The sequence below is a fragment of the Salvelinus fontinalis genome, chromosome 26 (assembly GCF_029448725.1).
Source record: "Salvelinus fontinalis isolate EN_2023a chromosome 26, ASM2944872v1, whole genome shotgun sequence".
NCBI lineage: Eukaryota > Metazoa > Chordata > Actinopteri > Salmoniformes > Salmonidae > Salvelinus > Salvelinus fontinalis.
In genome coordinates, this window is record NC_074690.1 from 16,144,073 (window position 1) to 16,169,310 (window position 25,238).

Consider the following 25,238-nt stretch of genomic DNA (forward strand, 5'->3'; position numbering starts at 1 on the left):
CAAGTGCGCTATTTTTCAGATGTTGCCCTACCGGAGTTACACAGTAATAGCGTCACTGCTATTAGCTTCACGACTGACATTTGGACTAGCGATATCAGCCCCATGAGCATGCTGAGTTTGACAACACAGTGGGTCGTCGAGGATTTCGTACTGAGGAAAGTCGTATTACATGCTCATGAATGTGATGGTTCTCATTCCGCTACTACCATTTCAACAGCGTTTGAGAACATGTTTGAAACATGGACACACTAGCTAGCTCCATTCAAACAACTGACTGGAGAAATAATCTCATCAACTGTGTCTGCAGCCGACGTGACGCCCCTCTGTCATGTCCTCCGACACAGGCTGTGAACAAGCGATTCGGTGGCATTCTCTCTTTACTGTGTCGCCACCATGCTCGATGCTATGTACAAGGACCGATACTTCGATGCAGACAAGAAACAGGGTTTACGTGAAATGTTACAGACACAGCTGGACAAGATGGAAACGGACACAGTGACAGTGCGCACTGAGGAAGAGAGGCCACGGACAGGCAGAGCTGAAACTTCACTGCTTGACATGTATGATGAAATCCTGGATGAGAATGAAATGACTGAACAAATGAACAACAAAACACCATAGCAAGTAAGTGAAAGAAATAGGTTTTGATTACGTTTTACTGGTAATGGGGACATACGTAAATGCCAACAAAATAACTTTTTGGTCAGTATGGTGTGTGTGTGACCTTTATTTAACTAGGCAAGTTAGTTAAGAACAAATTCTTATTTACAATGACGGCCTACACCGGCCAAACCAGGAAGACGCTGGGCCAATTGTGCGTTGCCCTATGGGACTCCCAATCACGGCCGGATGTGATACAGCCTGGATTTGAACCAGGGACTGTAGTGACGCCTCTTGCACTAAGATGCTGTGCCTTAGAACGCTGCGTCCATGTGTGTGTGTGTTAACTATTTAACTGTACTATAATGCGCTAAAATTTTCAGTTTTTTTGGCAAGGACAATATGGGATATCGGTACCAGCCAAAAATGACATATCGGTGCATCACTAGTATTATCATCTATCCATCTATGTGTCAGCTTTGTCAGGTCAGACAGACAGTCCATCTCCTCCGTGCCTCTCGTCCAGCTTCAGCTTTGTCAGGTCAGACAGACAGTCCATCTCCTCCGTGCCTCTTGTCCAGAAGCAGCTTTGTCAGGTCAGACAGCCAGTCCATCTCCTCCGTGGATCTTGTCCAGCAGTAGCTTCAGCTTTGTCAAGTCAGACATACAGTCCATCTCCTCCGTGCCTCTTGTCCAGCAGTAGCTTCAGCTTTGTCAAGTCAGACATACAGTCCATCTCCTCCGTGCCTCTTGTCCAGCAGTAGCTTCAGCTTTGTCAAGTCAGACATACAGTCCATCTCCTCCGTGCCTCTTGTCCAGCAGTAGCTTCAGCTTTGTCAAGTCAGACATACAGTCCATCTCCTCCGTGCCTCTTGTCCAGAAGCAGCTTTGTCAGGTCAGACAGTCAGTCCATCTCCTCCGTGCCTCTTGTCCAGAAGCAGCTTTGTCAGGTCAGACAGCCAGTCCGTCTCCTCCGTGGATCTCGTCCAGCAGCAGCTTTGTCAGGTCAGACAGCCAGTCCGTCTCCTCCGTGGATCTCGTCCAGCAGCAGCTTTGTCAGGTCAGACAGCCAGTCCGTCTCCTCCGTGGATCTCGTCCAGCAGCAGCTCCAGCTCTGTGATCAGGTCTTTGAACTGAATCCTGTTCTCTGGGGAACTCTCCCAACACCTCCTCATCAGAGAGTATACCTACACACACACACACACACACACACACACACACACACACACACACAGAAGTGCAAAGACCAGATATAAAAATCTTCAAACTTTTTTGGGGTCGGGAAGCATAAAAAAATGTATATCCTGAAAGCTAGGGGTCAAAATGTTGCTATGATAACACACCTGGGAAGACATGTTTATCCTTGTGGATGCAATTGTCCTTTTTATGCTGATGTACATCGGCTTTGATAACGAGCAACCTGCTCAAAGCCATTAGATATGCAGGTTGTTCTATTCCTACTCATTCCTATTGAGCATCGTTATTTTTATACACGTGTCAGAGCTTAATTTGATCACCCTGTTGTTGCAAGAAATTTCCTGTAGGAAATGCAAACTTGTAGTTTATTCAAGGTATAAAAAGGCTTCTAAAGTTTTTAATTTCCACTTTCAAAATGTCAGACTTGATTTGTCCTAAAAAAAAAATGTATCAACCCCTACAAAAATGTCAGTCGATTATAATCCACATAATAACTCCCATTTCCTGTTGCTGTATGATTATTTTCCTGCTGTGAGAAACTGGTCAAATTAAGATCCTACATCTGTAGAGTAACACTAGTGACTTTCTATTTAGAAAGGGTGCTATTAGCTTTGGTGTAGGGTGAAGTTGCTCCTAGACACTGATCGTGGGTCAATTTAGCATTTTTTCTCACTAATGATTAAGGTTAGGATCGGGAGAGGGGAAGCTGATCCTAGATCTGTACCTAGAGGAAACTTCACCCCAGAGTATTAGCTTTCAGATGAAAGAAACGGAATGACTACAGCCTTTGTGAGCAGGTTAAACCATTTCCCAGAGTTCTCTTACTGCATCTGGGCAGTGAGGTGGACAGGGCAGCCTCCTGCCGGCCATCAGCACTTCCACCAATCGGGTGATATTCATCTGACCCTGGGTTGGACGAAGCATCTCCAAGAATACCTGTGAACAACCATAACACATGATCAAAACCAAAACAGATGAAACACTCCAGTTCTATCCCTACCAACACCCCAGTCTTTTCTCCCAAAGTATACACTTATGCATTCCTCCCATGCATTTAAAACCATTGGATTGGTACAAGCATGGGGAAGGAGTTTCTAGTAATTTCCTTTCAAATCCATGAAGGGAAGTGGAAAAGTGCACCGCTCAGAGTATTGAACTTCAGAATGATTTGACCCCAAAACAGACAGACGCTAGTTTAATTAACTAAGACTAGGATACATCTCATCAGATACATGTTAACAGTTCTGACCCCTGGTATCTCATCAGATACATGTTAACAGGTCTGACCCCTGGTATCTCATCAGAGACATGTTAACAGGTCTGACCCCTGGTATTTGTCAAATCAGTCAAGTTTAAGGAATTTGTATTAACATATTTTCATAGTAAGGTTAACAAAGAGACAAAGTTCTTTACCGTGGTAGGACTGCTGCTCGTCTCACAGTAGGTCAACAACTCATAGAGGGTCACTCCGAAGGACCACACGTCAGACGCAGGGTAAAACTTACAGTCCACCAGGCACTCAGGAGCGTACCTACACGGCAACACATGGGTTAAGGCACACCGTAGCAAAATGTTTCGCAACCGAAAATGAGCGTTTCTTATTGGACAAGTCCAGGTAGTTCCTTCCTGTTTGTTTTCTTCCGTTGGGTGCCACCTGCCTAATGAACACAACCGAGGTTAACATGTACATTTACATTACGTTTTAGTCACTTAGCAGACGCTCTTCTGCAGAGCAAGGGCACATCAACAGATTTTTCACCTAGTCAGCTCAGGGATTCAAACCAGCAACCTCTCAGTTACTAGCCCAACACTCTACCGTTAGGCTACCTGCCGCCCATGTGAGTTAATGTAAATACAATGAGCCCCATCCTGTTAACATCATAGGACCGAACATCAGAATTGAATCTGATCCCTGACTTAAATCTGATCCTTGACTTAAAAAAATTATTTTTGCATTACAGCTTTATTCAAAAATGTATTCAATCAATCTACACACAATACCCCATAATGACAAAGCGAAAATAGTTTTTTACATAAGCATTCAGACCGTTTGCTAGGAGACTCAAAATTGTTTTAAAATTATTTTTAGTTATTTATTTAACTGGGCAAGTCAGTTAAGAACAAATTCTTATTTACAATGACGGCCTACCCGGCCAAACCCGGAAGACGCTGGGACAATTGTGCGCCGCCCCATGGGACTCCCAATCACGGCCGGATGTGATACAACCTGGTTTCCATTGATCATAATTGAGATGTTTCTACAACTTGGAGTCCACCTGTTGTAAATTCAATTGATTGGACATGATTTGTAAAGGCACACATCTGTCTATATAATGTTCCACAGTTGACAGTGCATGTCAGAGCAAACACCAAGCCATGAGGTTGAAGGAATTGTCTGTAGAGCTCCAAGAAAGGATTGTGTCGAGGCACAAATCTGGGGAAGGGTACCAAAACATTTCTGCAGCATTGAAGGTCCCCAAGAACACAGTGGCCTCCATCATTCTTACATGGAAGAAGTTTTGAACCACCAAGACTCTTCCTTGAACTGGCCTCCCGGTCAAGCTGAGCAATCAGGGGAGAAGGGCTTTGGTCAGGGAGTTGACCAAGAACCCGATGGTCACTCTGACAGAGTTCCTCTGTGGAGATGGGAGAACCTTCCAGAAGAACAACCATATCTGCAGCACTCCACCAATCAGACCTTTATGGTATAGTGGCCAGATGGAAGCCACTCCTCAGTAAAAGGTACATGACAGTCCGCTTGGAGTTTGCCAAAAGGCACCTAAAAGACTCTCCGAACATGAGAAACAAGATTCTCTGGTCTGATGAAACGAAGATTGAACTCTTTGGCCTGAATGCCAAGTGTCATGTCTGGAGGAAACCTGGCACCATCCCTACGGCGAAGCATGGTGGTGGCAACATCATGCTCTGGGGATGTTTTTTAGCGGCAGGGACTGGGAGACTAATCAGGATCGAGGGAACGATGAACGGAGCAAAGTACAGAGAGATCCTTGATAAAAACCTGTTCCAGAGTGCTCAGGACCTCAGACTGGGGCGAAGGTTCACCTTCCAACAGGACAATGACCCTAAGCACAGGGCCAAGACAACGCAGGAGTGGTTTTGGGACAAGTCTCTGAATGTCCTCGAGTGGCACCAGCCAGAGCCTGGTCTTGAATCCGATCTAACATCTCTGCAAAGACCTGAAAATAGCTGTGCAGCGACAGTCCCCATCCAACCTGACAGTGATTGAGAGCATCTGCAGAGAAGAATGGGAGAAACTCCCCAAATACAGGATTTTGCTTTGTCGTTATGGAGTATTGTGTAGATTAATGATTGTGGATACAATCATTTAATACATTTTATAATAAGGCTGTAACGTAACAAAATGTGGAAAAAGTTAAGGGGTCTGAATACTTACTGAATATACATAAAAGTATGTGGAAAACCCTTCAAATTAGTGGATTCGGCTATTTTAGCCACACCTGTTGCTGACAGCTGTATAAAATCGAGCATAGCGCGTAAAAATAATCTGTTCTCGGTTGCAACACTCACTACCGAGTTCCAAACTGCCTCTGGAAGTAACGTCAGCACAATAACTGTTTGTCGGGAGCTTCATGAAAGTGGTTTCCAAGGCCGAGCAGACGCACACAAGCCTAAGATCACCATGCGCAATGCCGAGCGTTGGCTGGAGTGGTATAAAGCGGCCATTGGACTCTGGAGCATTGGAACATGTTCTCTGGAGTGATGAATCACACTTCACCATGTGGCAGTCCGACGGACAAATCTGGGTTTGACGGATGCCAGGAGAACGCTACATGCCCCAATGTATAGTGCCAACTGTACATTTTGGTGGAGGAGGAATACAGCATACAATTACATTTTAGACGATTCTGTGCTTCCACCTTTGTGGCAACAGTTTGGGGAAGAACCTTTCGTGTTTTAGCATGACAATGCCCCTGTGCACAAAGTGAGGTCCATACAGAAATGGTTTGTCGAGATCAGTGTGGAAGAACTTGACTGGCCTACACATAGCCCTGACCTCAACCTCACCGAACACCTTTGGGATGAATTGGAATGCCGACTGAGTGCGAGCCAGGCCTAATCGCGCAACATCAGTGCCTGACCTAATGCTCTTGTGGCTGAATGGAAGCAAGTCCCCGCAGCAATGTTTCAACATCTAGTGGGAAGCCTTCCACGAAGAGTGGAGGCTGTTACGGCAGCAAAGGGGGGGACCAACTCCATATTAATGGCCATGATTTTGAAATTAGATGTTCGACGAGCAGGTGTCCACTAACTTTTGGTCTTGGAGTGTGACACCAATAGCAATTAAATAGACTGGGATCCAGGCTTTAAAATGCACCTGATCTCATGTTCTTCACATTGATTTGGGAGACATGATCTTGTCATTCAGTGGAGGCTGCTGAGGGGAGGACGTCTCATAATAATGTCTGGAACGGAGCGAATGGAATGGCATCAAACACATGGAAACCATGGAAACCATATGTTTGATGTTGTTGATACCTTTCCACTTGTACCGCTCCAGCCATTACCACGTGCCCGTCCTCCCCAATTAAGGTGTCACCAACCTCCTGTGTTGTCGTTCTATTTATACGCTGCTCACCAGAACACAGGACTGTCGGTCTCCTCTTTGACAGTGTAGTAACTCTTGTCCTCCTTCATGCTCTTGGTCAGGCCAAAGTCTCCGATCTTCACCGTGCTCTCGTTCTCCACCAGAACGTTCCGGGACGCCAGATCCCGGTGGAGGAACCGCTGGGATCCCAAGTAATCCATTCCCTGAGAGAGACACACACACACATCTTCACTTGTTTTTATAGTTTGTATATTTGTATTGCTGTTTACCTGGCAGTCTTGTGCTTTCTATGAGTATATTTGTATTGCTATTTACCTGGCAGTCTTGTGCTTTCTATGAGTATATTTGTATTGCTATTTACCTGGCAGTCTTGTGCTTTCTATGAGTATATTTGTATTGCTATTTACCTGGCAGTCTTGTGCTTTCTATGAGTCTTTGAAACATTTCCCACAACATTCCATTTGGTACTAGGCAACAGTTACCAAGTCACAGAAAGTGCATTTAAAGGAGTGCAATGGTTTAGATTCTGTCCAACTCTTTCCATCATCACAAACTGCTGTACATACATAAACACCTAATAGGGTCGAATTAAAAGGAGGAAATTAAAATGTAATCCATTTTTGGGGGTATTAATGAAGCTCCATACTACCATACCTGGCAGATCTGGAGGGCGTAGTGGAGAAGTCTCTTGAGGTCAGTCTGGTGTTTCCTCCAGGGCAGATAGTCCTTCAGGCTCCCCGCTGGCAGGTACTCCATGATCAGCCTAATGGTTCTCCCACCTAGACAAACACAGTGCTAACACAAACCCCGTCACTGGGATGAGGTGTGTGTGTGTGTGTGTGTGTGTGTGTGTGTGTGTGTGTGAGATTGTAGGAATGCAGAGCTCTCCTCACCCTCCTCGCTACACACTCCTCTGTATTTGACGATGTTGTGGTGGTAGAGTTCTCTCATGGTGTCTATCTCTCTCCACAGCTGACCTCTGCTCTCTGGCTTCAGAGACTTGACTGCCACCAGCTGCCCTCGACCGTCCCCACGGGGGTCATACTGACACAACTCCACCTTGCCAAAGTGACCCTGCGAATAGTACACACACACACACACACACAAATGAAAGAATAAAGCCACAGACATTGTGAACAATATTGATGAAAGCCATACAGGTACAGTTTATATCCACACCCCACACACACTGTTACATACCACAATCCTCACATTACAGGGGAACAAACTGATCCATAAAACAAAGCCATCACCTCATTATATTTAAATTAAAAATGTAAATGTATAGCTTATATTCTGGGTTCTGATTGGGTAAGACAATTGAACTAAGCTCATGAGACATTTAGGAGTGATATTCTTCAACAATCATTGGCTAGAATTCAAAAGTCCAACAATGGATGTATTGTACCAATCACAGATTGCCCCTTTAATGTGGACAAGCATCCTAAAAGTCTACATGTATTAGGAGTCTCCCTACCTCACCCAGGTCTTTGATTTTCCTGAGGAACCTGGTTTCAAACACGGTGGGGTCCACTTCCTGGATGGGCACCCTACCAGGAGGCAGAGCTGGGTCTGGGGGAGGGGCCACAGAGAGCGTGACCGACAGAAGATGACAATGACAAGAGTGAAGGTGACACAGAGAGAAACAGGGGGAAGGTGACACAGAGAAACAGAACGAAGGTGACAGAGAGAGAAACAGGGGGAAGGTACCACAGAGAGAGAAACAGGAGGAAGGTACCACAGAGAAACAGAGGGAAGGTGACAGAGAGAGAGAGAAACAGAGGGAAGGTGACAGAGAAACAGAGGGAAGGTGACAGAGAGAAACAGAGGGAAGGTGACAGAGAGAAACAGAGGGAAGGTGACAGAGAGAAACAGAGGGAAGGTGACAGAGAGAGAGAGAAACAGGGAAGATGAGTCCTCTTTGTCCGCTTACTCTGCTCAGCCACCCCGGTGAGGTCCCTGACGATGGCCCTGAAGAAGGGCCTCCTCTTGGGGTCGTAGGTCATGCATTTGGTTATGAGCTCACCCAGCTGAGGGCAGTCTGGGGTCACCAGGGAACACTGGGCCGAGTAGAACATCTCCTTCTGCTCACAGAGAAAAAGATAGGAGACAGATCAGGGACCAAGACTTGGGCTCTGTTCTAATATTGATTCCAATACCTTGCATCTAAGTGGTATGGTATGATTTTTTATTTGATTTTCACAGTGTCAAAAAACTAGACAACAACAGGTGTATTCAATTAAATAACTCAAGAAAGACCTCCCCTCTGAAAGAGATATATCACCTGGGTAAATAAGGAATACATTCATGTTTTGTATGGGAAGTCTAGGGGTGGTTGTGAGGGAGAGATTGCGTTGTTCACTGTATGTTAGTAATTCTATTGTGTTGTGAGGGGAAGTGTGTGTGTACCTCTATGAGTTTCTTGTCTTTGAGAGGAGCCTCTCCATCATAGCAGATCTCCCACAGCGTGGTGCCGAAGCCCCACTTATCCACCGCAACACTCAGGACCTGACTGTCCCTAACACACTCTGGGGCGATCCACGGGATCCTCTCCACACACTCTGTAATACAACACAGCCTCATCAGACAGGACGGACGGACGGACAGACAGACAGACAGACTTCACTTTCTTATACAGCATGTTGTTATCGTTCTCATCTGAACTTTATTTAGCCAGGAGCAGGGCATTGAGATTGCAAAATATATTTTACAAGAGACTAGGTATATAAGTGGCAGTAGAAATACAAAATCATTTATAGAACAAATCATTTACACACACACACACACACACACACACACACACACACACACACCTTGTCTGTTGAGTGTAGAGATGGGGACCCCAGGGCTACTGAGTTTGATGAAGGGCCCAGTCTCTCCCTCCAGGCCATCCCGCTCCACTAGGATGTTCTTAGCAGATACATAACCATGGACCAGCTTCTTATCCTCCTGAGAGGGAAATACAGGGAAGGGTCAAGTCCACAGCCATATAGACGTATACCACAGGAGGTTGGTGGCACCTTAATTGGGGAGGACGGGCTCGTGGTAATGGCTGGAGTGGAATGGGTGGAATGGCACCAATTCCATGGTTTCCATGTGTTTGATGGCATTCCGTTTTCTCCGTTCCAGCTATTATTATGAGCTGTCCTCCCCACAGCAGCCTCCACTGACATATACAGATACAGACAAATATATAGCCACCCTTCCATGATTTCTTTAAAAAAAAGTCGATTTAATTTTTTTTTTTTTTACACATGTATTTGTTTGATTGACAACGGCACAGGACCAAGAAGGAAAACAATTATAACTGAAATTTAAGATCTTTCACGTCACAGTCAAAAATGGCCTGGACTAAATTATTCAAAATTTGGTTGGAAGCAATGATTTTTGTTCAATGTATAATGTATTTTTACCTGTGGTAAGTTGCAGGTGCCTACGTGGTAAAAAGAGCCATTCAACCCGTTTTGAAAAGAAAAAAACTGAACATTGTACTCCATTGTAAAGAGCAAATGTGACAATATATTCGACTGCATCTGTACAAGTTTTAACAAACTACTGTCTACTCCAGGTTGGCACCAAGTTCCAAGATGCTTACATTCTGGTAAGAATACAGAATGTCATGTTATTATCATGGCACATTGTTATGCCTGTTTTATACTATAGGGCCAACCTGAACCATACTGGACTGGCTCTGATATTTTCCTTGCACATTGTCCTTTCCAGCACAGTTCCATTAACTATGGTGGATGCGTAAGCAGGCCATCCCAGTACAGCTAGGCTTGGCCCTATAGTGTGAATCAGGGTTGATTGATGGTTTCTCACCAGGTAGCTGAGGACGCTGGCCAGTTGTTGGGCCACCTGGAACTTCCAGGAAGTGCTGAGTTGAAGACGACAACCCTTCATGAACACATCCAGAGGACCCAGCTTCACATGCTCCTCCACAATGATATCTGAACAGGGACCACACACAGTTAGAGGTCCACAAAAAAGTCTAGCCCATTTTCACACTAGCAAATTGCTAATTTTTTTAACTGTCAGAGATATAAAGTCTTTTCCACAACATACGGCATATTGCAAATGTAGACACTATGTCATTACATCTAGGACTTCAGCAAAGCATGGAGTAAACAACAGTATTGGGCCAACTTCCTCAACATCTAGGAACGCGAAGCGCCAGGCTAAACTTCTCCCTAGTTCTTAGGTTGCAGTCATCAAGTTGTAGCAGATACTCTGTTGCGAGTACATAGTCTTGCATCACAATCACCTACAATAACTTAGGTTCATCCTGCGGCTTGTGGCATATCGCTGAGTGTCAGTTTAAGAATGAAGATAAGAGGAATGGTGGAAGGAAGGGTGACTTACTGTCCTGGTTGCGAACACAGACGCCATGCAGCAGAGCGATGTGTTGGTGGGACAGCTGCTGTATCATACTGACCGTCTCAAAGAAAGCCTGATGGAAAGAGGTCAGGGGTAAAGGTCAAAAGTCAAAAGGTCAAAGAAAGCCTGACGGAAAGAGGTCCGTGGTAAAAGATCAAAGTCAAAAGGTCAAAGAAAGTGGTCACAAAGTCAGACAGGTAATGGAGAAAGGAACTGTGTGTGTGAGCAGTGGTGGAAAAAGTACTCAATTGTCATACTTGACTAAGAGTAAAAGATACCTTAACAAAAAATGACTCAAGTAAAAGTGAAAGTCACCCAATAAAATTAGCAATGCGCATGGCCCGCCCTCTATCTTTTTCCTGTGGTTGAGGGTCACTTGTCACTTAAATCTCGCTGGATTGATTTATTTCATTTTAGTCCTGCGACTCTTTCATACTCTTGCTTGTGCTTGAATTTTTTTTCCAGGTAACGCTACAACTGCGGAAATGTTTGTAAAGACCTGTCAGCATTGGAGGCTCCTCAGACGAGGAAGGGGAGGACCATTCTCCTCAGTGAATTTCATAAAACAAAATGTTTTTAAACATTTAAAAAAGTATTCTTTTTTTTAGATAAAAGCATACTAAAAATAATCACGTCACCAAATAATTGATCAAAACACATTATTTTGCAATGAAGGTCTACAGTAGCATCAACAGCACTCTGTAGGGTAACACCATGGTGTAGCCGGAGGACAGCTAGCTTCCGTCCTCCTCTGGGTACCTTGATGTCAATACAGTAATTATGACAACTTCTGGAGGATGTCCGCCAACCCATCAGAGATTTTGCAGCATGAATTGACATGTTGTCCATCCAATCAAAGGATCAAAGAATGAATCTAGTACTGAATACATAAACTACAGCTAGCTTCCACTGCAGTGCATAACTTGTGGTCAGCAGTTGACTCAGAGAGTCAAAATAGAAAGACAATATTTGAACAGTTTTTAACTAATTAATTTATTCCAAAATGAAGGAGAAGCGAGAGAGAGAGTGTAATTCTTTTCAGTTTTACTTAGCTAGCAAATACAGCTAGTTAGTTTAGCCTACTCAAACACCCTGCTCAAACAGTGGGATACTATGTTAGCTAGCTGGCTATGACTATCCAACACAACACTGGAACTCTTCCATGTCAAGGTAAGCGTTTGGTTTTAAAAATGTATTGGCACTGGGCCCCCCGGTGTAAGTTCTAAACTGCTTACTGACTGTACACTGTAACGTTACCGCATGATTGTAGCGGGTTTACTAACGCGTTAGTTCTATTAGCTATGTTGACTATGTCGTTAGCTAATACGGTGACAACGATGTAGGCTGTGTGTAGTGGTTATGACATGGTTTGGCTTAGAAAGGTTTTTTCACCTGACCACATACAGCTGATGTGTTGTGCATTGAAGTCCATAAGCGAAGGCAAAAGTTGAGAGGAGGAGACCGCATAGATGCGAGAAGGAATACAACGTGGCTGCTATGAAAGTAAACTGTGTTTACGCATGATATGGGGTGTATTCACTAAAGCCGATTCTGTTAAAAAAAAATCTTAAATGGAAGCAAACGGGGATAAATATACCTGCATTTTTCCAATAGAAACGTTTGTTTGCAACTGTTGGACTAATGATTACACCCTATATATCAGCTAGATGCAGGCAAGAGTGTGCAACAATGTATTGAATGTGTCACTGTCTGTCACCTCAAATGTTTCTCTCGACCTGTGTGCACCTACGTTGTAATCTTTCATTCATAGGCTAGGTTGGAGCAAAAGAAAATGTTGAGTATCATGTAGTAGCCTAAACCTATCGCTGTTACATTGAACTGGGTGAATGGAATATGAAAGACAGTCATCCAATATTTTGTAATAGAAATAAGGTCATGATCATGAATTATTATTATTAAAAAATTTTAACCGCCCTCCCACATTTTAAACGGCACTGACCACAAATGCCTGTCAAACACACCCGGTAATGGCTGAAATGGGCTCAATGGAATATACTGTCTTTGCATTTATAAGAACGCTAAAGCTTAGTCTGGGATTTAACGCATCGTCTCGACACTTACATCAGAAGAAAGAGCACTTTATTTTGATAGGTGTTCATTTTACGGGGAATATTTTTTTTATACAGTTGAAAAAAAATGTACACTGTTTTTTTTTACACAAATTCGATGTGCTGAAATAAAAGCAACTTCCGAAAGTGAACACTCGGATTATAGTGATATATAAATAGGTGTAATCTAGAGCCAACCCCGTTTTAATCCGAGACGATCCTGCTATTGAATTAGGCAAGAGAACGTGACAACCACAGTAATTAATGAGTCAGTCTAGACAGCGCAGGTGAGTGCAGGTAGGCCTAGACAGACTAAGTTTTGGTGGTTGTTCCACCCCTTTATGTTAATGTATTCATACATGCAAATATACCCAGTGTATTTATGCAAATGCAGCACATATAATTTTCTTTATCTTAACACGAAATATTTACAAAATACTTGATACCGTTAGAAAGAGTATATATATGAGTGCATTCTAAGAAAACAAAAGTGAAATTTGGCAATAAATTGACTACCTGAATTCCCACCAAAATCCCTGAACTCCATTATTTGTCCATGCCAGTAAAATGTTTTATGTCCTATAATTCAATCAAAATGTGTTGGATTTAAAGTATGTTCATCCATTAGCCAACTGTTTAATTCTTTCAAATTAACAATTTTGATGACCGTTGCTAGTAAAATACTACTTGAGTAAAAGTCTAAAAGTATCTGGTTTTAAATGTACTCAAGTACAGTGGTGGAAAAAGAACTCAGTTGTCATACTTGAGTAAAAGTTAAAGTAAATGCTATACATCAAATTCCTTATATTAAGTAAACCAGACGGCACCATTTTCTTTTTTGTTTTTATTTATGGACAGACAGGGGCACACACCAACACTCAGACATAATTTAAAAACTCAGTACTTGTGTTTAGTGAGTCCGCCAGATCAGAGGCAGTAGGGATGAGAACACGTTATATTGATAAGTGTGTGAATTGGACCATACTGCTGTGCTGCCTAAGCATTCGAAATGGAACAAGTACTTTTTGTGTGTCAGAGAAAATGTACAGGAGTAAAAAGTAGAGATTGTTTTTAAGAATGTAGTCAAATTTGTCAAATATAAATAGTGAAGAACAAATACCCCAAAAAACAACCTAAGTAGTACTTTAAAATATGTATACTGAAGTACTTTACACCACTGTGTTAATGTCAATCAAATATATTTATAAAGCCTCTTATATTTATACAGAACGTGTGAGGGTGTGCACGCGTGTGTTCTCACCATAGAGATGTCCCTGTGTTGGGACCGCAGCACTTTCAGGACCACTTTGACCTGGTGGTGGGTTTGGGAACCCCATACATCCTTCTCTTGCTCACACTTTATCTTCAGTTTACCAGCATAGATGTTAGTTCTGGTGCCACAGCCCAAGTGCTCCTCCTAGATAGACATATGGGAGACACAGACCTGGTTAATGACAGAAAAGCATAACTGTACATGTCAAACAAATGAATGAAAAGGTAGCATTGCCAGTGTAGGGCATCCTGCTCACACAAACATACTGTACTCTAGCTTGAAAACACACACGCATACATACATTTTTTTTAAAAAACATTTTTTACCTTTATTTAACTAGGCAAGTCAGTTAAGAACAAATTCTTATTTACAATGACAGCCTATCCCGTCCAAACCCTAACCCAGATGACGCTGGGACAATTGTGTGCCGCCCTATGAGACTCCCAATCACGTCCGGTTGTGATATAGCCTGGAATCGAACCAGGGTCTGTAGTGGCGCCTCTAGCACAGAGATGCAGTGCCCTAGACCACTGCGCCACTCGGGTCCCCAATACATACACACACACACGCAAGCACACAGACACACACACCTGCAATATGTCCTCTTTGAGGATCCTGTGGAAGATGAGTTGACTCTGTATGGGGTGTGTCGGCACCGCCTCTCTCTTCGTCACGAACAGAAGGTTAGAGATTTCTAAAGAAAACGAAAAACCATGCAGAAATAGGAAACAAAAAAGACACACGCCAAACATGTCCCTCTAAAGTGAGATGAGGTGACAGAGAAAACCACGGTTACTGAGCAACATTTCCTGTTTGATATTGGTATGAACAGAAGAACTCATCCAGCTCAGGGGCCTCATTTATAACCGTTGTGTAAATGTCATACTAAATATCCACGTGCACCATTTCTGAAAAGACCGCGCACGCACAAAGATATTGAGATGCAGAAACTTGGCACCCGTCATACAGTGCCTTCAGAAAGTATTCATACCCTTTGATTTATTCCACATGTTGTTGTGTTACAGCCTGAATTCAAAAATGACAATAACTACACTACCGTTCAGAGTTTTGGGTCACTTAGAAATGTCTTTGTTTTTGAAAGAAAAGCACATTTTTGGTCCATTAAAATAACATCAAATTGATCAGAAATACAGTGTAGACATTGTTAATGTTGTAAATGACTAATGAAACGGCTGATTTTTAATGGAATATCTACATAGATGTACAGAGGCCCATTATCAACAACCACCACTCCTGTGTTCCAATGGCATGTTGTGTTAGTTAATCCAAGTTTATCATTTTAAAAGGATAATTGATCATTAGAAAACCCTTTTGCAATTATGTTTGCACAGCTGAAAACTGTTGTTCTGAATAAAGAAGCAATAAAACTGGCCTTCTTTAGACTAGTTGAGCATCTGGAGCATCAGCATTTGTGGATTCGATTACAGGCTCAAAATGACCAGAAACAATTCATTTTATTCGGAAAGTCGTCAGTCTATTATTGTTCTGAGAAATGAAAGCTATTACATGCGAGAAATTGCCAAGAAACTGAAGATCTCGTACAACGCTGTGTCCAACTTCTTTCACAGAACAGAGCAAACTATCTCTAACCAGAATAGAAAGAGGAGTGGGAGGCCCCGGTGCACAACTGAGCAAGAGGACAAGTACATTAGAGTGTCTAGTTTGAGAAACAGACCCCTCACAAGTCCTCAACTGGCAGCTTCAATAAATACTGCCCACAAAACACCAGTCTCAACGTCAACAGTGAAGAGGTGACTCCAGGATGCTGGCCTTCTAGGCAGAGTTGCAAAGAAAAAGCCATATCTCAGACTGGCCAGTAAAAAGAAACGATTAAGATGGGCAAAAGAACACAGACACTGGACAGAGGAACTCTGCCTAGAAGGCCAGCATCCTGGAGCCCCCTCTTCACTTCACTGTTGACATCATTCACCTTTTATGGTGACAATAACGCCCTTATGTGCTGTATACTTTGGAAGTGTTGGAATTAGACCTAGTAATGGCAAACTTGATCAAATGTCTTTGGAGGTGTTGGCAGAATGTTTTCTTTTGTAATGACATTTGTTGTATCTGACCGTTTCTGAAAGACAAAAACAACTACAAATTGTTGTGGACCTGTAAACAGATCATTTGAAACGCAATAATGTTTGGCATTTTCCGGAACCTAAATATGCTGCACTGCCCACGAATTCTGAAACATTGATCTACTCTGATGAAAACTACTGTAGCCCTACTTAAAGTGGTATCCTACACACTTCCATGTTCAACTCTACTGTATGTTATAAACTCCCTGCCTGATGAGATTATAATAGCCTATCTAGTTTCTTATAAAATCCAACTTTTGCGTGGAAACTGGCGCACGCATGTTTTGGGGCATATTTTGTGTGTAAGTGATGTTTATAAATGAGGCCCCCTGGTGTATTGTATGGTATAATGTACCAATGCCCGTATGGTAAGGAATTCATTGCCGTGATGATATTTTTGGGGCAAAGTATCATACCAAACCTCTGGGCAGGACTATGGTAAGGCATTAGGTGCCGTGGTGAGAGTTTTGGGGCAGGGTATCATACCATACCTCTGGGCTGGGGAGGGCAGGCCTTGCAGAGCTGGAAGGTGACTCTGTCTGTACTGAGAGTCTGGCCCCTCAGCTGTTCCATCAGCTCCCTGAGGGAGGGCTGCCTCAGGTCCGTACCATTCAGGCTGTAGCCCTCCGGCCCCACCTCGATCTTAAAGCTACGGTACAGACGACTATTGGTCAGGTCCACCTACAGCAGCCAAGAGGAGAAAGAGGTTAGAGAGCAATACATCAGTCCATTTATTAACACAGAAATTCATACAGCAATGAATTATCACAATTCAGTTCAGGCAAATTATGGTGACTAACAAGATAGGACGGACCTGTTTTCAAAAGAAATAAATGTACGATTGTCTTAAAATGAGAGTGGCTGTATACATGTCTACATGACTGTGGGTGAGGCAGGTGGTGTTTGTGGTACTGTACCTCGTTGCCTGTGACAGTCAGGAGGATGTGGTCATAGTTAATGCAGCTCCAGCGCAGGACGTACATGCCCTCCTCCTCGCCCTCCTGACGCAGCTTGTGGGAGGTGTAGTCCATGCTGGAAGGGGAGGGGCCAAAAGGGTTGGATCAACTCACTTCTACACTAGTATAGAAGTATTATTATATCAATATCTGTATAATCAAACAAATGGACTATAGAAGTACTACATTTTTGCATTGTAATAATATGTACATGTTCTCTATCCAATGACAACTGAATAGGAATATTTAAACTCACCTGATTGGCCCATGACAGCCTTCCTGCAGGTTCCGCACCACAGAGGGAGGGGCCACGTCTGTACACAGGAAGTGATGTGCGTCCACCGTCAGTCGGAAGTATCCATCAATAAGGGCGGCAAAAGACAAGGCCTCTGCGTGGAAAACCAGGCTCAGTTCCTATGGAAACAAAGTGACAACAAACGATGAAAGGTGGATGTCCAATGTAAAAATTGGTACAAAAGAATACACAGACGTAATGTAAAGCAATGGAACTTAGCCTCGATCAAGATTGCTCATTCAGATATTATTAAACATTTTGCTAAATAAGTTTCCCCTGAAACACTAAACAATGAAACTCTACCATCTTTTTGTTGTCCTGCTTGTGGACAGTGACTGTGGAGCCCTTGATGTTGATGTGTGTGATCTCATGGAAGTCGGAGAAGGTTTTCCATTCGTTCGAAACGCCTTCAGGTGGTTTGTTCGTCCAGTTGATGTTTGTTTTGTGCTTTGGGGATTTTTTCTTCTCTTTGGCAGTCCATGCATTCTGAGAAATAGATGAACATGACATTTTTTATCTCTTGATAAACAAAATATCAGACGATGATCGTGGACTACAGGAAAAATAGGACCGAGCACGCCCCCATTCCCATCGACGGGGCTGCAGTGGAGCAGGTTGAGAGCTTCAAGTTCCCTGGTGTCCACATCACCAACAATCTAACATGGTCCAAGACAGTCGTGAAGAGGGCACAACAAAACCTATTCCCCCTCAAGAAACTGAAAAGATTTGGCATGGGTCCTCAGATCCTCAAAAGGTTCTACAGCTGCACCATCGAGAGAATCCTGACTGGTTGCATCACTGCCTGGTATGGCAACTGCTCGGCCTCCGACCGCAAAGCACTACACAGGGTAGTGCAAACGGCCCAATGTACTGGGGCCAAGCTTCCTGCTATCCAGGAACTCTATACCAGGCGGTGTCAAAGGAAGGCCCTAAATATTGTCAAAGACTCCAGCTACCCTAGTCATAGACTGTTCTCTCTGCTACCGCACGGCAAGCGGTACTGGAGCGCCAAGTCTAGGCCCAAGAGGCTTCTAAACAGCTTCTACCCCCAAGCCATAAGACTCCTGAACATTTAGTCAAATGGCTACCCAGATTATTTGCAGTGCAAAGTACCTCAACTAACCGGTGCCCCCGCACATTGACTATGTATCGGTACCCCCTGTATATGATCTCACTATTGTTATTCCACTGCTGCTCTTTAATTACTTGTTACTTTTATCTCTTATTGTTATCTGTATTTTTTTTAAACTGCATTGTTGGTTAGGGGCTCGTAAGTAAGCATTTCACTGTAAAGTCTACACCTGTTGTATTCAGCATTTCACTGTAAAGTCTACACCTGTTGTATTCAGCATTTCACTGTAAAGTCTACACCTGTTGTATTCAGCATTTCACTGTAAAGTCTACACCTGTTGTATTCAGCATTTCACTGTAAAGTCTACACCTGTTGTATTCAGCATTTCACTGTAAAGTCTACACCTGTTGTATTCAGCATTTCACTGTAAAGTCTACACCTGTTGTATTCAGCATTTCACTGTAAAGTCTACACCTGTTGTATTCAGCATTTCACTGTAAAGTCTACACCTGTTGTATTCAGCATTTCACTGTAAAGTCTACACCTGTTGTATTCAGTATTTCACTGTAAAGTCTACACCTGTTGTATTCAGCATTTCACTGTAAAGTCTACACCTGTTGTATTTAGCATTTCACTAAGGTCTACACCTGTTGTATTCAGCATTTCACTAAGGTCTACACCTGTTGTATTCAGCATTTCACTAAGGTCTACACCTGTTGTATTCAGCATTGCACTAAGGTCTACACCTGTTGTATTCAGCATTTCACTAAGGTCTACAACTGTTGTATTCAGCATTTCACTAAGGTCTACACCTGTTGTATTCAGCATTTCACTAAGGTCTACACCTGTTGTATTCAGCATTTCACTAAGGTCTACACCTGTTGTATTCAGCATTTCACTAAGGTCTACACCTGTTGTATTCAGCATTTCACTAAGGTCTACACCTGTTGTATTCAGCATTTCACTAAGGTCTACACCTGTTGTATTCAGCATTTCACTAAGGTCTACACCTGTTGTATTCAGCATTTCACTAAGGTCTACACCTGTTGTATTCAGCATTTCACTAAGGTCTACACCTGTTGTATTCAGCATTGCACTAAGGTCTACACCTGTTGTATTCAGCATTGCACTAAGGTCTACACCTGTTGTATTCAGCATTTCACTGTAAAGTCTACACCTGTTGTATTCAGCATTTCACTGTAAAGTCTACACCTGTTGTATTTAGCATTTCACTGTAAAGTCTACACCTGTTGTATTTAGCATTTCACTGTAAAGTCTACACCTGTTGTATTTAGCATTTCACTGTAAAGTCTACACCTGTTGTATTCAGCATTTCACTGTAAAGTCTACACCTGTTGTATTTAGCATGTGACTAATAAGATTAGATTTGGTTTAATTCAGATAATAATGATAGATACAAGGTGTACCATCATTTACACATTATATGTGCCAAAATAATATACTCACGGTCACATTCTGTTGCTTTCTCCGCCACTTGATCCCTGTATTTCCAGACACAAGGACTTGGTACTGGGTGGGCTGACCCTGGTTACAGGAAGTGGGTGTTCCTTGGATCTCCCCTTCGCTGTCCATCACACGGAGTACTTTGGGCTCGTAGTCCTTGTATTGATGAGACAGGACACCATTTTGTTATCTTCAGGAACTTCTTTACACAGACCTTAGACAGACTATCAGAGTACCACCTGGTTCTGTCTTTGGCCCAGTGCAATTTTTTTTCTGAGAGTGTGTCTGCAAACACGGTTACAGAGAGCATTATGGGTACTGTAGTACATCTTGCTACACACCTCACAGCCGAACCCACAGGTCAGAGTTTCCAATGTAGCTAGGTATTTGACCTTGATGTCGTGGGTGCTGACGTTGTCGCTCTGCACTGTCTTGTTGTTGAACTCGTTGAGGAAGTCCTGGAACACCCGGGAGATACGGAGTTGTGTCAGGAAGTTCCGCTGCTTGATGATTTGGTTCACTCTATCTGGGATATATTTCTTATAGCTGGGTGGGACGGAAGGAGTCGTGTGTGAGTCAGGTCTGTGTGTGTGTGTGTGCGTGAGCGTAAGAAAGATGGTAAACCGACAGTAATAAACGGTTTAATTTTGAGCCTCTGGGATTGTGACTGGTTACCTGATTTGCCCTGCTACACCAGGGATGATGATGTTGTTGTCCAGGGCATGGTGTGAGATAGACAACACTGCCATCCCCAGGCACTCATTCTCAATATAGTGGACCTCTTCTTCATTCTGAGGGTTACACAGTGTGGCCCACCCCTTCAGGAAGTCATGCTGACCCTGGGAAAATCAAACGCACAAACACATGATTCAGGATATATGATTGTGTATGCTAGAGCTCTCCATTTGAGTATATACCTGTTTTAAACTGTGTGAAAATATGTTCTGAGTGTGAAAGGATACCTGGGCAAACAGATACTTCAGTGAGGCAGTGTCAAGGAGGGGATTACCCTCTGGTTCGGTCTTGGGACCATTGCTGTTCTTTCTCTTGAGGGTGTGTCTGCAAACACGTGGCACACTCTCATTCGCACCATGCCAGTTGGTGAAGTAGAACCTGAATAAAGAGATCAGGGTTATCTTTAAAAGGTATTTCACTGTCAGTATGAACGTTTTGTAAGAAAGAAATGGTTTAACTCAACAAGTTTGTTGAATTTGCAGACCAAATAGCTGCTGCATCCTAAAATGGTTCTCTCTGTTTTGTTACTTCAATATTTGTGACAAACTGAGGAGTAGCTTATCCTAATGCTTACCTCATGCGATAGTGGAGCTTTAAGTGGCTGCTTTCCTTGAAGGTGTGATTAGGAGGGAACCAGATTTTCCTGACCTCATCATACAGGGCAAACAAATTGCAGCAAAGAGGGGAAATGCCTAGAAAAAAATGAGACATGATTTCCCTCAGCAAGAACCAGCCAGGTGCTATATGACAATGTCATATTCATGATCCATGACAAACATTCAAATAAGTCAGGAGGCAGAAGGAAGACTTATGGAATTTCTCGAGAAAAACGGTCTGAGTGAAAATATCCTGCTGAATGTTCTACTCTGAAAAGAAGGATACAAACTGAGGAGAACAAACTGAGATGGGGCACCAACTAATAGTGTGTGTGTTTTCCGCATTTGTTGTGTGTGCTGTGCAAGAGAGAGAGAGAGAGAAAGAGAGAGTGAACAGAGTCAGGGCACATACACTGAGTTTACCAAACATTAGGAACACCTTCCTAATATTGAGTTGCCCACCCCATTTTGCCCTCAGAATAGCCTCAATTCGTTGGGGCATGGACTCTACAAGGTGTCGAAAGCGTTCCACAGGGATGCTGGCCCAGGTTGACTACTTCCTACAGTTGTTGTGTCAAGTTGGAAAGAGCAGGTGTTCCTAATGTTCTGTACACGCTCAGTGTATGTGCCAACACTAACGTGACTCAGACTCACCGCACTTCTTAGCTGCCTTTGTGCACAGCTCCTCAGCAGTGTAACAACCCCGGAGAAACTCCAGCCGGGGAGATTCTTCCAGGTAGAGATGGACCTCGAGGCCCTGCGCTATTACAGGAACTGAGGTGAACTCGCCCTTCCTCTTCATCCTCATCTTTACCAACAGTTGCCTGCCCACTTCCATTGCCCTGCTTCACTAAAGGAGACAAGGTGAACGTTGAGCGGGTGAAGAAGTAGGTTACTATGTGGCTTTAATACATTACATGACCAAAACTATGTGGACACCTGCTCGTTGAACATCTCATTCCAAAATCATCGGCATTAATATGGAGTTGGTCGTCCCCCCCCCACACTCTTCTGGGAAGGTTTTCCACTTGATTCTGGAACATTGTTGTGGGGACTTGCTTCCATTCAGCCACAAAAGCATTGGTGAAGTCGGGCACTGATATTGGACGATTAGACCTGGCTCGCAGTCGGCGTCCCAATTTATCCCAAAGGTGTTCACTGAGGTTGAGTTCAGGGCTCTGTGCAGTCCAGTCAAGTTCTTCCACACCGATCTCAACAAACATTTTCTGTATGGACCTCGCTTTGTGCACAGGGCATTGTCAAGCCGAATCCAAACTGGCCTCCCTTGAGAGGCATTTTGCTGCACCAGGACAACCCACAGTTTAGCTCAGTGCAACGCTGATTGGCTAATTATTATTATTTTTTTTAAATGATCAAGGGAGGAGGCCAAACACTTACTGGCATCAGTCAATCAAATGCTATGGCGGCAACATGTCATACTCTTTTGTTCCAGACAGCATCAGATACATGGGCTACACATACAGAGACAGAGGGGCGCTGTTTCCCTCACTCGGATTATTTCCCCAGTGAGATTCAGCCACTTGTGAATTGACAGAAAATTATGAAACACAGAGAGACGAAAGATAAATAAAATAATAATAATGATCATTTTTTTTATTGGTCAAATATTTGAGGATGCCTGGCTGCCCTTGGAATCCATGAATACACTCCACTGCGGTGGAAACGCTTTTTTGCGCAAATATTGATATAATAACGATTTTATAGACGTAAACTTGTAGTCACGCGAAAATATGTTGTGTAGTCCTCCCACCACCACTCTGGAAAGCATACAATTTATTCGGCTACAGATTAAATAAATTATGATGAACTTCACAGGGTGCTGAAAGTGCAAGGTGATGAGCTTGATGCTCCAAATCCAATAAATATCGAGAGTCTTATTCTGGTGACATGATGATTGATGCTTGGCTGCCATTTGACAAATTAAAATAATCTCGCTCTTTTTGTCCATAGTAATCTCAATGTGTAGGCTATATCCGCGAGCTGTTGGCAACAGCTCACTTGCCAATACCAGAGGGGGCACATTCCCTATTTAATGCTACACATTTTGTGACAAAACCATCAGTAGAGTTGAAAATTCGAAGGAAACCCATGTAACAATGTTTTATTCGGTACATGGGGATTTAACCGCAAAAGTTATCTGCAACAAGTCAATTTGATGGAAACACACCTCTAGTGGGAAAACGCGCATATTTTATATATGTAGATTGTAGATTATTTTCATGAAAATCTGCCACCAATTGGATGGAAACCTAGATACTCAAAACTTCTGCGCATTACTTGTGTTTGGGTAGGCTATTAAATACAACAGAATATGCCTTAAATTAAATAAATACAATTTTAGTGATAATAGCTAGGTTTACATCCAATTGGCGACAGATTTTCATGTGAATATTCTAAAATCCGCATAAAAACAATATGCGCATTTCCCCACCTGAGATGTTTCCATCAAATTGACTTGTTACAGAAAAAAAGGGCTGCACGTGATGACGTAGTAAATACTCTTTGTGGTTAAATTACCATGTACCGAATAAAAAAAATACAAGTTAAATAGGTTTCCATTGAATGAACTCTACTGATGGTTCTCACAAAAAAAAATTGTTATATAGGGGCCCGCTTTGTTATTTGTACGTGCGGCTCTAGCCAAAATCGCTATCTGGGTGTTGTTGGCTAGAGCCGCACGTATAGCCTACATGATAAGATTATTATCATGGACAAAAGAGCGATATTCCTTTTATTTGTCAAACGGCAGCCAAGCATCGATTATCATGTCACACCAGAATATACCCTCGATATTTATTGGAAAGGAGAATCAAGCTCATCACCTTGCACATTCGGACATTCGGAAAGTTTACCGGAAAATGTTCTGTTTCCATAAGGCTTGTCATTACTTTTATTTTTATCCGACATGTACTTTACTCACATATGGGGGATGGAAACCTGGTTAAAGAAACGGAAATGCACTGGGTAGAGCGTGCCCAGAACTCGTGGCTGAGCGCTACTGCTCCGCCAAATAATGAATGCACGGCTCCCCGTTCCACTCCGCTCACATGTTTTGTGTAGTATATATTAAAAAAATAATACTGTAACTGCTTTTCTCCAGTCATGTAAAATGACTTAGAATTGTATGAAATTAATTTATAAAAGGCTATTTTTTTCTGGGACGCACAAATAAAATGATAGATGAATTCAATGTTTTTGTTATAAAAGATATCTTGTCTTGGTTTTAGAACCCACAACCTTCTGGCTTGTAGCGCCGTCAAAAATACTACATTGCCATGCAATGCATAATGCGTATAAGAACAGTTCCTAAAACTGCACATCTAAGGCTCGTGTCTGCCCTAAGAGCGGTAGGCATGTTCCCTGCTATCCACTTTAGTTTTTAATTATTATTTTGGGTATAGGGGAGGGTCACTTGTTTCTTTTAAAAAGCGTTCAGGGGGGGGGGGGGTCACGTAAAACATATGTATTGTTGAAGGGAGGGCCATCCATTTTCATTTCAGAGAAGTTCGATTTGTTACAGGTATCCGTCATTATACATAACATACGGTCCTTTACAGTATACACTTGACCTGTACCAATAATACATGATGAAACAACTCATGAAACTCACCTATGTATTGCCGTCCACGAGTCTCTGGAAAAACAACCCTGTCGTTCATCAGTGTCTCAATATCAATGTACTATTATTACTATGTATTATAATGACTTTCTCAGCATTTACCATTGATAAAGGTGTCCAGTCCTGCGTAATGCAGCTGGCAAATCTCGGTCATGGGTCTTCCAGGCAAACGTTGTGTCAATTCTCGAAAACGCTTTCGAAAATCCACGCCCAACTACGTCTATTGGTTAAACAATCTAGCGGAAACGGAATGAACCCGTGTACTGGATTACAG

General features: G+C 42.9%; 1 protein-coding gene across 1 annotated transcript; it reads right to left on the reverse strand.

Annotated features, from left to right (window-relative positions):
- Positions 1–638: 638 nt before the first annotated feature.
- LOC129823731 (tyrosine-protein kinase JAK1-like) lies at positions 639–25,154 on the reverse strand. The gene is made up of 25 exons (XM_055882683.1): positions 24,956–25,154; positions 21,979–22,174; positions 21,303–21,420; positions 20,956–21,106; positions 20,669–20,832; positions 20,335–20,539; positions 19,997–20,149; positions 17,761–17,943; positions 17,419–17,576; positions 17,124–17,238; positions 16,698–16,887; positions 14,695–14,798; positions 14,093–14,248; positions 10,748–10,835; positions 10,208–10,335; positions 9,199–9,334; positions 8,795–8,946; positions 8,319–8,469; positions 7,863–7,957; positions 7,279–7,459; positions 7,040–7,164; positions 6,416–6,588; positions 3,211–3,328; positions 2,623–2,733; positions 639–1,787 (listed from the first exon to the last, which is right to left on the reverse strand). Exons 2-25 carry the CDS (start codon positions 22,160–22,162, stop codon positions 1,662–1,664), a joined length of 3,465 nt encoding a protein of 1,154 aa, XP_055738658.1. The 5' UTR covers positions 22,163–22,174; positions 24,956–25,154; the 3' UTR covers positions 639–1,661.
- Between the last annotated feature and the right edge of the window lie 84 nt (positions 25,155–25,238).